At 40.2% G+C, this 13591-nt stretch overlaps 1 protein-coding gene across 6 annotated transcripts in view; it reads left to right on the top strand.

The window, feature by feature from the left end:
- Positions 1-13591, top strand: part of mcf2l2 (MCF.2 cell line derived transforming sequence-like 2) — an 87455-nt gene that overhangs the window by 8619 nt on the left and 65245 nt on the right. Inside the window, exons 1-7 of one of the 6 annotated variants that reach the window (XM_076141648.1) lie at positions 93-344; positions 5547-5630; positions 7631-7745; positions 9806-9896; positions 11230-11349; positions 12063-12179; positions 12571-12720. In XM_076141648.1, the coding sequence (XP_075997763.1) occupies positions 5555-5630; positions 7631-7745; positions 9806-9896; positions 11230-11349; positions 12063-12179; positions 12571-12720 (669 nt within the window). In that variant the 5' untranslated portion in view covers positions 93-344; positions 5547-5554. Of the gene's footprint in view, positions 1-92; positions 456-5546; positions 5631-7630; positions 7746-9805; positions 9897-11229; positions 11350-12062; positions 12180-12570; positions 12721-13591 lie in introns of those variants that run through there. The other 5 variants (XM_076141645.1, XM_076141644.1, XM_076141650.1 and 2 more) reach the window with 5 other exon arrangements.

Genomic DNA, 13591 nt, shown 5'->3' with positions numbered 1-13591 from the left:
TCTCTTTCTCACATGCTCACACTGTGTCTGTCTCCCCTCCCTTTCTGTCCTCTGATTGGCTAGTTGCTGTGTGTTGTCACTATTGCTGGAGCTGGAAAAACTGACCACAGATGCACACAACAGCAGCAACACATTCACCCTCACACACACATCAGAGCTCTGCCTTAACTTAAAAACTTAAGAAAGCAAGGAAGAAACTGAAGACAAGAGATGAAAGACCATAGATTGAAATTTGGTTGACTGGGTGTCTTGAACAGAAAAAGCTTGTGAGAATGAGGAAGGAGCTGTGGACAAGCTGGAGTTCCTGCTGGATCCTGTGTTGTTCTCACTGTTGTTGGACTACTGTGAGTTTACTGTGATTTATTGGCTGCTTTTTGGCAGGCATTTACTCTCCTGCTTGTGAATGTGTTCCTGCCAGGATGATGTGAAGATGAAGAGTGTCAAAAATGTCATAGGTAATGATCTCATACACACACACATACACACACACACACACACACACACACACCAGAATAGAGCGGGCATACTTCAATCTATTGTCATGATTTCAGTAACATTAGCACCTTTACTCAGCCTTTGTGTCTTTCTGTCAGAAGCCTCTTTAAATTTGATATGTGTGTGTTTCTTTGGGTGTTTATATGTGTGCATTACAGACGAAGTCATGTACATAAATAACACACACACTCTGCTGTGTTCTACGGTATTACACAACGTGAGTTGACTGGAACTCACTCACGCCTGCTCGTTTGCCTGTTGTCATCTTTTGGCTCTGTCATCTGTGCGAACAAGAATTTCCATTGACTGATTTACAAATTTAAGTCTTGATTCATGACAAACTGGCCCTTGATTGACATTATCTGGTACTCTGTCAATGTCTTGCTGTGGATATTTCAGTAAGGTTTTGCACTCTGCCGGCTTTTTCTTTATCATTACACATTCTTAGTAGAGGTGGTGTTCATACTTCTCCTCTGGTGTTTTACACAAAGGTGATATTATGAAAAGGAGCCATTCTCAAACTTGGCCTAAGGGACTGCTCTCTGGAATGTGGCTGAGCTGAGGGCTTATTGGTGTATTCTAACCTCTACATACTTTTGCTATTTAAAGGACATTTATACCCCTTTCACACCTTGCATTGAAATGGGATCTTTGTATCCGGACTCTCTACTGATGTGAGGAGTTGTGTTTCGTTATCGTTATCGTTATCGTTATCATTATCATTATCATTATCATGATCCTGATTCTGTCTGCATTGTGATTGGATCTCAGTAGTTGGGTAGTTAGGTGATTTATGATCTTTATCCGTTTTTAAATAGACTTGGTGCCTGACTTGTATGCACTTGTACGTGGTCCCAACTGTTTGAGCAGCCTAAACACATTATTAAATGTAGGTTGACTTACAACCTGGACCTAGAGGTATGTAGATATAATAGAAATTGTGGAAATTCTGTATTATTAATGCATCAGTTACTATAAGCCCATATAAGCACATAGTCTTCAATCGGCATAGTATGAGGAACCAAGTCTCGTGGACACTAAAACAGAAAGTAGACACATCCAAGAGTGCAGTGGTGTATCAGCACTTCATTGCACTGACAAACGATTAAAAGAAAGACTGATGCAAAAAATGTGTGACAAAGTTTGGTGTTCACTAAAAGGCTGCTCGCTAAGACTGTAATGTTAGCGCTAGTTTGCTATCATTGCTATGCATGGACTTCATATTTACAAGTACAATCGAACAGTTTTGGCTGCTGAAGATTCAGGGGGAAAAACAGTTTCAGGCAAAAAAATACTGCAAATACTTAAAGCATGTCTTCATTCCAGCTGCATGTATCATTACAACAAGTCATTAAATGAAGGGAATGTGGGAAAGGGTTGACAAAGTGGGCTTATGTTTCTGTTTTGTGACTTTACAGCAGTTTTACAGTAAAAAACAGTTCATATGTTACAAATAGGGGTGGCAGTAGCTCAGTCGGTATAGGGCTTCTGCTTGGGAACCGGAGGGTCGCCGGTTGGAGTCCATGCCGAGGTGCCCCTGAGCAAGGCACCGAACCCCTAACTGCTCCCCCCTCTGTAATGGGTGGTAATGTAATGTAAGTCGCTTTGGATAAAAGCGTCTGCTAAATGATCGTAATGTAATGTAAATAACGTTAATGGTGATGAAGATGAAGTGTGTCAGCATGTCACCTGCTCAGCCACTCCACAATCACTATAGATGTCTTTCCATTCTCCTAGTAGTTACTTTAAAATACTTGTTATGATTCTTTGCGAACTCTTCCTGCTTTCTACGGTGAAGGTTCTCAGTCGTCCAGGTTACGGTATCCAAGGAAAGTAAATCTTAGGCACTGGACTTGCTGGTAGAGGCTTGAAGATGTTTCACCTCCCATCCGAAAGGCTTCTTCAGTTCTGTCAGACTGGTGGGGATTCCCAGGTTTTAACCTCTGTGGAGTCGTGGTCAGGGTCAGGGTCGTTCTGATTCGTCCTCCTGGTTGTAATGATCATCGTTAGAGTGATTGAAGTCACCTCTAGCCATGTGTGGATAATGGTGACAGTCGTTTGGGTTCTCCTTTCTGCTGTAACGAAGTTCATTAGGGGCTGAATGATTGTTAAGTCTTCTTGGGAGGGATGAGAGAACGTGACAGGTGGTGTAGCAGACCTCCTCCCCTGTTTAAAGATGGTTTCTTCTCTCTTTACATAGATAGCCTCTTTCACTGCTCTTTCAAACCATCTGTCTTCGCTGTCCGGGATGTGTACATTATTGTCCTGAAAGAAGTGTCCCTTGTCCTGAAAGTATGAGAGATCACTCTGGGAGACTTAGTCACACACACACACACACACACACACACACACACACACACACACACACACACACACACACACACACACACACACCATTTAAAACTTAATACGATCCTCACTGCGAGTAGATTGATACATCTCACACGGTTTGTTGGCATCGGACTCAAGGCTGTATATACAGAGGGTTATGGGGAAATGGGTTGAAGATAGGAAGGCGGAGAGAAGGAACTGCAAATGCTGCTGGTATGGAGTAGAATAACAGATGATACCTGGAATACCTGAATAAATGAGTGAAAGAGGACAGAGTAAGAAAAAGTGGAAAGCATTTAATGCAATATTTAATGCTGTCGTGTATTCGCTAGGATCTATCTCGATAAAAGGAGTTGGTTACTTCGGTGCGCTGCTCCTCCAATCACTTGTGCCTGTAAATGCCCACAAATTCTTAGCAAAGTCCTCCAGCGCTACTCTGCACAAGGAACACTGAACCACTGTGTCTTGAGCCTTGCAGGGTGTTCTACTCCCTGTGAAGTGTTCTGGGCAGACTATAGAGGATACTGTACTTTTAATATCCTGGGCAAATCAAAAGATTTGACACAGACAACACAAGTATAAAGCCCCCATTAAATGTCAGGCTCACTGCCCCACCCCCACCCAGCTGAGCAGGTTTTGTGTAATTAAGTACAGCCAGTGTTAATGCAGGTCTTTATTCTCTGTGACAGAGAAAGTTTTGTTCACCCACCAACAGCTCAGAGAGCTTCATAGTGCAGGGAAACCATAATAGTCATTAAACCAGAGCAGCTTAATGGACACGCGCACGCACACACACACACACACACACACACACACACACACACACACACACACAACAGTGCCTTAGAATTCTTTGTACTGACATATTTATCACATGATAAGGCTTGTCATGAATGGACAATTTGAGTTACATGTGATGAGTGAGTCAGTCAGTTTATGAGCGAGTTGATTATTGTATTGTTTTATGAAGTGCATTTTCTTCAGCCAGCTTAATCCATTCACTTACATTTCATACCTATTCAGTCCTTTTTGCTACCTGTTTTTCACTACTACTTACTTTTGTCCGTTTTACTATTAAAGGGAAACTGTAAATCAAATTGCCACTGAGGTAATTCGAACACTTACAATGTAAAAAGACGTCTATTGTCCATTTGAATTTGTGCATAAGACAGCCTGGATGGAAACACAGGATGTTTGCATAAACTCAAGTGTCAAGCCCGTGGAGCACAATGGCAACGCAGTGCTCAATGTTGCTCTCACATCCAAGTACATGTGAAAGTAAACTTGTACGTATGATAATATTGCGCAGTTGAGCAATGATGTGTAGAAGCATTTTGTGAGGATTCTATCAATAATCAGTCAATAAAGAATTTCCCCCTGCGCAGAGGTCAGCTTCATTTGTGCTCATCTTCATCCAGTCTCATCATTATGCTTTTATATCTGACAGCAATTCCTCTCTTATATGCATCTATCCATACCTGTGCTGCGTATCGTGTGTTTATTTAATGTTTTTAGTGTTTATTTAATTGCAGTTTCTTTGAGGTTGTGATTGGCATTGTACCAATAGTAAACTGGGCTACTGGGTGAAGTTTCAAGTTTCAAGTTTCAAGTTTCAAGTTTCAAATTTCAAGTTTCAAGTTTCAAATTTCAAGTTTCAAGTTTCAAGTTTCAAGTTTCAAGTTTCAAGTTTATTTGCCAACTGCAGAGTAAAACACAGGGTCGTTCTGTACAATTACATTTACTGTGACATGGAAAGCAACAACAACATATTGATATTTGTGCAAAGTACTCAGCATTAAAGAAAATAGAGTTATAGTGAAGTTCAGACTGAATAACAGCAGAGTACAATGTTATATAAATATAAAGTGACGTGAGTGCTGGTGATCAAAGTACAAAAGTGACTGTGTGATCATTGTTACTGGTGAAATAACCTGATGGCCTGGGGATAGAAACAGTTTGTGAAATTGGTTGTCCATGCTTGGATACTCCGGTAGCGTCTACCAGATGGCAGTAGGGTAAAAGAAAGACTCCATGTCCTGGGTGGCTGTGGTCCTTGGTGATTTTCTGTGCTTTCCTAAGGCATCGTTTTGTGATAGATGCCTTGCACAGGGGGGAAGTTGGAGCCAATGATGCGCTCCGCTGTCTTTGCCACCCTCTGAAGACCCTTTTGATCCTCAGCAGAGCAGCTGTAATTCAGTCAGAGAGGATTCTCTCGACGGTACATCTGTAGAAGATGGGGAGAGTTTTGGTAGACATGCCAAACTTCTTGAGTCTCCTCAGGAAGTACACGCGTTTTTGGGCAGTTTTCTCTGCCGTGACAGAATGTCTAGACCAGATGAGATCCTTGCTGCCGGCACACAGAGGAACTGAAAGTGGCAGACTCTCTCCACTTGAGCACTATTGATGTGAATGGGGGCGTATCTCCCACCTGCCGTTTCCTGTAGTCCACAATAGTGAAATGATTGTTTAATTCTACTTTGTGTATACTTGCAATGTGTGGTCTTTAACACATGTTTTACAAAATTGCTGCTGTGCCCTCTGCCCAGGGATTCCAACTGAAATTAACTCTTTAATCTTAGCTCGTACTATCACAATACATTTATACATATATACTGTCCTGGTGAATGATAACTCCTGCTGTGCATCTGTGTCTGTGGCTGGCTGTTGGTTATACTGTAGTTGTTTCATTTTGTATCTGATGAGTCTATTTACTGTTACAGATGAGATCATGCAGCGGGAGATCAGGCCCCTGCTGGCTGTGGATGTCATCGAGCAGCTACATCGCCAGTTTGCTTTGCTCTCAGGTATGTAATTATTGTTGCTACATGTATTACACAACAACAACATCAATTTGGTGGTGAGACCCTGCTTTCCAATATTGTGGGAGACTGAACCATTCTTAGTCCGGCCTGTTACAGGAGAACAGTCTTGGCGGAGCTGACACTCATATCCACCTCTTCACATCCCTGTCACTTCCAGTGTTCCTTCTCCCAGTCCACCAACTTTCTGGTTTAGTGCTGACACATACTGAAACCTCAGCACATTCCTGAAGCCAAGTTTTTTGTATAATCAGAATGAGTCATTGAGGGAAGGACTCTCAGTTTGGATCTCAGGGGAAATCACACAGAGATGAGTAAAGTCCCTCTGCTGCCTGTGACAGCAGCCTCGTCAGGGATATTCCACAACTCGCCACTTGGTCCAGGTTTGGTTTGATTTATGGAACAAACCATATTATTGAAATAAACAACCCACCACTACAAATATCTAATTAAGTCTATATGAAACAACCACAAAGTGTCAACACTGAAGGGAAGTGAAGTGAGCACGCACGCTTTATATTACTTTAACTGTATACTCTATGTATATATGATATTGGTCCAGTGAATAGGGAAATGTTCAGTAGCATTAAACGCTGTGAGTTTCTGTCCATTCCAACGCTCAAATACCAAACCTTCTGTCACCTCCATGTGTAGGAATAATAACAACTCATCATTTCCAAACCAGTTAAACATTTTCCATTTTTTCACCATCAATATGAGGATTTTTTTCATTAACAAACTAGCAGTGTGCCACTTGGCGTGTGTGTGTGTGTGTGTGTGTGTGTGTGTGTGTGTGTGTGTGTGTGTGTGTGTGTGTGTGTGTGTGCGAGCGCGTGTGTGTACACTTCATCAGTGATTTGTTTTAGAAAACCTAAGTGCACTGAATAATTAATAGGAACTCAATATTTATGGTTATTATTGTTACTGTTGATAATAGTATGGCATTTACACATAGGCTGTTATTGTACACATCACAGTTAATTGTAACATGCCAGCCTGTTGTTGTGTGGTTCAATAGAGCCTGGTTATGATCAGTTACCATGTGGGGTAAACATAATACACTGCAGTACTGGACTATGAAGCCATACCGAGAACAGTGTGACATGTGGAGGAACATATGACAAGCGAATTCCAGTCCTCCTGCAGTGTCAACTATAGACTTTGCAGAGTTTAGCAGAGTAATTATATGTGTGTTTGAAAGATGGTGATACTGCACAATGAGACTTGAAGTGGACTTGAAGTTACACTCCTCTGACGAAACGTTTAACACGTTTATAGACCCCATGACTGATTTCTCTCAAGGCTTGACCTTCCAAAGACACAGCCTACTCAGGAATTGTGACAAATGTTAAATGTGTATGTTAAGTGTGTATGTGTGACAATGTTATGGGACATTTTGGAGATTGTTTTTGATAGAGAAAGAAGGGGAAGAAGAGAGAAGGAGAGAAATGAAGGATGTTGACTGGCACCTGAATGGAATGTGATAGACATATGGACAAAATGTATAGGGAGACGGTGTTTATGGTCCGTGGAAACTTTCACATATTCTTGTTTTCTTCCTCCCGATTCTACAAAATTGATTCTCGGCCTAAGAGAAAGAAAAAATATAATGCATCATAATTCCAATTTGTTTATTCTATTTTATATTAAACCATTGTTTATAAAAGAAAAATTCTGAAATGTGTAGAAAGTTGGCTTCATGTCAAGAAAAACATGTTTTTGTCCGATCTCTGATGATGCATTTTTACAGAGTTTATAGAACAATGTCGCCATCTTGTGACAATTTCATGTAACTGAAGCTTTGCAATGATAACATGCTGTATGTCCCGTATGTGTCAGTGAAGATGATTTCACACACCCGAGTCTTACTTTCATTAGATTTGGATTGAGGATTCAAGAGATTTACAAAAATGAATGATGAATATTTGGTAACACGGTGTCATTTAATCAAGGTGCCATATGTTTGGGGTTTTTTTGTGCCGCAGGGGGTCGAGGGGAGGATGGTGCTCCAATCATCACCTTTCCAGAGTACTCAGGCTTCAGTGATGTGCCTGATGAGGATTTCCTCAATGTGGTCACATACCTGACCAGCATCCCCAGGTACACACACACACACACACACACACACACACACACACACACACACACACGCACGCACGCACGCACACACACACACACACACACACACACACACACACACACACACACACACACACACACACACACACACACACACACAATGATTCACTTATGTCAAGATCAAGTGAAGCAGGACACACTAAGGATACACAAATCTAACTACATTTTCACTTAAGTTTGCATTGCAGTTGTGCAAAGCAGTAAAGAAAAAATAGAGATAGTTCACACAATTAATTCTGTGCACATTAGAACAACCACTTCATATTCTACTTATCCTGTTTAGTCTTTGACGGATACATCCGTCAGATAGATTATGATTGCCTATAGCTGCAAATTGTTAAATAAAGCCCAGTCTGTCACCACATGCGTATTGTCCTGAAGAAGACCTTGATGGTCAAAACACTGGTATTATAAATAAACTTTTGGGATCCCAACTTGGGTTTGATGAGCACACCGCTGCTTTAGCCTGGGACATGAGCACAAGCTGGTGTTAAATGGTAAAATGTTCTTAGGGTTAACTTTATTTAACATCATCAGACTCTAACTCAATTAGTTCAGCCATTAGTGAAATTAGAAACTCCCTCTGCTCACTGCACATTAAATGACAAACCTTGTGCCTGACCTGAATGTAACCTTTAAGATGCTTCAACAAACCAATCCTAATAGCCGCTAGAGATTCTATTCATTGTAATGACTCTATTTGCACTCAACATACCAATGAAGTGGCAAGAGCACAATTACTAAAATCCCTCGGTCCGTGCAGTCAGATCATTTGCAGTACTGCAGCATTTCACAACAATTAAACAACATTTAGCAGTCTCATCACTAACACTTAAGCATATAGAATAATTTAGATAGTAGTAAGCTCCACCAGCAAGCAACACATTGCATTTTATAGTGCACAAGTAAATACGTTTTATTATATGACAGTTTTAATATACATATACATATAGAGTTATTACAACACATGATGCAAAAAATTGAAATTGAACTTGCAGTGACTGCTTTCCTTTTTCCACATGAAGTGAATATAAAGCATAATATTCACAGGACAGCAGTATTTGAAAAGCTCATCATTAAAACTGTAACTATAATGTATTCCATTAGTCATAGACTTTACAGGCCAATCTATGCTCTAATCCCCTCTACAGTTGTGCAGTCGTCAACTCTTGCTAGTGATGTAATGTAAGAAAGATTGGAATTGATGATACAAGCAGACTAAATGAATTTAGTGTCAGGACTCAGGGGTCATTAGGGACGTTAGGATGTAGCTAGGAGTGGAAGTTTTGCATTGAAAATATCCAGCTGAGATGGTTTGGGTATTTGATCAGGATGCCTTGATGGACTCCACAACATGGAGGCGATCCAGGCTACACAGACCCAGACCACAGTGGAGGTCTTATACTGTCTATCCCATCTTACCTGGGAATGTCCTGGGAGAGAGATGGGTTACTTTGCCTGCTGCTCTGACCAGAACCAGAATTATTGGTGGGAAATATATAGTCCTTGTATACATGTAGACAGAAAACTTAAGGAACATGTTTCAACTTTTCAGAAATAAATAGGATGTCAGAAAATGGCTTTATGAGCAGATGCTAATGATAAGCAGGATAGTGAGGAGAGGCCGAATTTAGGTCCTTTGCATATTTGTAAGTTGACATTGACCACCATCTTGCTATGATTCTATGTGATTTCATTTACTTTCATTTTCCTAGTCTTATTCAACTTGATCGCTTAATTTATAACCTGCCTTGGATTTCCTGTGCATATAAAGCAGAAGAAACATCAGAGTTTGTTCCCCACACATATCACAACCTGTTTACTTAAAAGGGCCTACTCACTGAGAATCTTTCTGTTATTAATGTTTTAATTTTACTATGTATTGCCATTTGGCAAATTGCAATACACGGTGACCTTGAGTGTCTTGATAGGCGCCTATGATTAACACATACACATACACACAAACACACACAGAAGATCCTGTAATCCTGTTTGATGTGCACTTTGCGTCCTGTCTTCAGCCTGGATGCTGCCAGTATCGGCTTCGTCATCATCATTGATCGGCGGAAGGACAAATGGAGCGCAGTCAAGGCTTCACTCTCCAGGATAGCTGTAAGTACTCAGACACTTACATTTATTTAAATGTAATGGCATGGATAGTGTTTTGTAGTTTTTTTCTTTTTAGTGCAACTCAACTCACTGGCACATACTAGCTGTATCCCAATATACTGACTTGCTGTATCCACACTTTGGTAATTTAAGTGTGCATTTGTTTTTACCCGCATGTTGTCAATGCCACCTTCCTTTAAAGTTGGCAATGAAATATCAAAATAATATCTAATACTTTTGGTGTGTGTGTGCGTGCGTGCATGCATGTCATTATTTTACCCTAAGAAGTTTGATCTGCTGATCGCTTGCTGACTGATGGCATTTCTTAATGCTTATATATTCATACCATGACCTGCAGGTATAAGGATTCTTGAAATGCATTGTGGGGATGTTGGACCATGGTAGTGTGGTCCTGTGCATGCTCAGTGTGGGAGGACCATGGAGTGAGCTAAATCTCTCAGAATCACAAAGTTTGAGCTTTTCAAACACTTAGATAGTTAGGTAGATAAGAGTCATTGCATGTGATACAACACAACTCTGTTGGAGCAATCCAGTTTGTAGCATAAAAAAAGTAAATTATAAAAAAATATACAAATATTAATGTACATCAGTACACACACACACACACACACACACACACACACACACACACACACACACACACACACACACTTGACGCACGCACGCACGCACGCACACACACACACGCACACACACGCCCAAGCACATTTCATCCATACCCATGACAACATACACATTCATGCTCGTAGACTTTAAAATGTGTATTAAATACTCCCTATACTTAAAATATAGGAGGCTCTGAGACACCACTCATTATTGCACAGAGTCTATTACTATTATAGAGACACTTTATTTGTGCACTCTCCCTCTGCTCTCAAGTCTGCTAGTCAGCATATTGCTAACAGCTATTGCTCCCGAGCAGTGTGTTTGGATGTGTATTTGTTTCCCCTAGAGTGCACTGCACGAGAACTAAAGACCCTCAAGGCTGCTGCCTTGGGCCAAAATATCATAGGGAAGAACTCGCCTTGAACATGTGACAATGACTACAGGCCCCATGTTGTTAAATGCCTCCTACACCCTCAAGGATAAATTTACCTAAAAAACATGTACAAAGTTTCATAGTTTTGTAAGCATTGTAAGTTGTATTTGGTTCATGGTTGATGCCTTCAATATAAGCATAAGCATGCATTCACACCTGTGGTGCACTGCATGGCTGATTCTGTCTGTGCGTTCTCAGCACTGCATGCACTAATCGGGTTCATGAATGAATGAAAAGATTTACAAATGTAAACAGACATGTTGCTGTGTTATGTAGGGGGCATTTCCTGGAAACCTGCAGCTGGTGCTGGTGCTGAGACCATCCAAATTCCTCCAGAGAGCCATAGCAGACATTGGAATTAAGCTGCACAGAGATGACTTTAAAATGAAGGTACCGGTAAGCATGCTGCTGTACCAATCATGAGAAAAGACTGGACATTTGATATAATATCATGATGACTTAGTGTTGCTCTGAATACAACTTGCCTCTGAATTTGGTTCATATCGCAATAAAAGGTGTACAATATACTTCAAATCGCTGTTGCTGTATTGGGTATTTTATTACGAAGTATCAAAAAATGGTACCAATCGGTAATCAATTTAAAGATGTTGTCATTTAAAGAAGATCAGGTAGTGAGTGGACAGCTTACACCAATAGCTTAAAAAAAATGTGTAAATGTAGCACCACAATTGAAGACATCATTTTCAAATGAAAAGTCAAATGTATGTATCCATTTGAAAACATGTTTTCTGAACAGTTTCTGAAGCTATTTTATTCATAATTAATTCACTGTTTTATTTAATTTAATTTAGTTAATGTTGAGTGTTAATTCATTTTACATCTCAGTGTCAACGTCTAGAATTTACTCAACAAAAATTGAACTCATGCCTGCATCTTTTAAAATCAAATTATTGACCCAACTTATTTAGTCTGGAATGTTGTTGAAAACTCTCAAATGTGATTGGCTGTCATTCATTTTAGATTTTCACATTCATCGGTATCGGCTATTTTACAGGTCAGCTTTACCGGACGAAATGGGATGCTGTAATGCAGCAAACAGTGTGTGAGGTGCCTTACAGAAACAAACCTCCTATTCCATGTGTTTGCAGATTGTGATGCTGAACTCTCTGTCCGATCTGCATGGTTATGTGGATAAAGGTCAGCTGACTCTTGAGCTGGGAGGAAGCCTGGAGTACTGTCACAGTCAGTGGATACATCACAGAACAGTGAGTGGACTCCACAATATTTGACCTAATAATGACAAAATGAAGTAGGTAAAGGCAGAAATCTTATCAAATACGCATAATACAGGGGGAATGACAAATAAATGTATGGTTTATATTAGATCCATCCTGAATCCTTTATTTGTAAAAGGATCCACTGACACATTAAACATAAACAAATATGCTGATGGAGAGGTACAGTGATACACGTGTACTTATGTACTACAATACAATGCTCTGGATTCACAACTCAGTCAAGTCAAGTCAGTTTATGTGTATAACCCAATATCACATACAATGACACATACAACTCCAAGCCTTTAGAAAAGAGAAGTTGAGAAATGACCATCTGGTGGATGAATGGGCAGTAATGTGTGTGTGAATGTTCTTCCAGGCCATAGAGAACTTTGCCATGACAGTAAAAAGTACAGCTCAGATGTTACAGAAGTTTGGGACAAACCTGGCAGAGACGGAGCTGCCCAATGACGTCCAGTGCACCAAAGACCTGCTCATCGCTCACACAGACAAGCACAACAATCTCAAGGTACACAGACAGTACATGTTGGCTTTATAACACAGAGAGTATTACCACCTTACTTATTTCTTCAGCAGCTGGACAGTTGTCATGTTAGCTGTGTAAGTTGGCAAAAGCTGCACCTCCACTCATTAAATCAATGACCAGCACTATCATAACTGTTGCTGAACTTTATTCAAAACACACACTCACACAAAACTTTCGCAACCAGCACCAGTACTCCTCTGAACACATCCCAGCATGCATCACATCACACATTCCCTTAAAGGAAATAAAGGCTGAAGAAAAACACATTCATTAACTAATCCTCATTTTTAGAAGTAGAACTTTGTGTGTACTCTCTGTTTGTAAATAAAGAAACACAGGCTGTTTCTGAAATCATACTGTAATTGATATGGACTAAACTGCAGAAGGAGTAAAACAAGCAGAAATAGATATTTCCCATGAGGTAGCTTCAGTGTAATAAGCTACTTTTTTTGTAGTAGCTTGAAATATAACGTCTTTATTAAGAGAGTAGTTTGAATGCAGTGTAACTAACATGAGTAGTGTTAGTTACACTCAAGCTAACACTACTCATTCCAACTTTATGGTCGCCACAGTGTATCTTTATATATACTGTTGCCCATAAAGTTGGATTATGACCTGTTGACCTCATGTTGAATTGTTTATTCCAACTTAATGGGCGACTGTGTACACAGTCCCGTGGACATGAAGATAAAAATAAAACAGAAGTGTTGACATGCATGCTTTTGGAAGAATGTCAAACCATTGAACTTGGGCAGCCTGATATTAATGAACTACATTAATGCAGCGTTTTTCTGGATCATTCTGTGACAGAATGTGCCTGATTTTTGCAATGTTGCGTCCTTGAAATTAGTTT

This window comes from Genypterus blacodes, unplaced genomic scaffold (genome assembly GCF_046128005.1).
Source record: "Genypterus blacodes isolate CSIRO-AG114 ecotype Tasmania unplaced genomic scaffold, CSIRO-AGI_Gbla_v1 ptg000019l_1, whole genome shotgun sequence".
Classification (NCBI taxonomy): Eukaryota; Metazoa; Chordata; class Actinopteri; order Ophidiiformes; family Ophidiidae; genus Genypterus; species Genypterus blacodes.
Note: the sequence above shows the minus strand (reverse complement) of the source record. Positions and strands in the feature narration are given on the sequence as shown.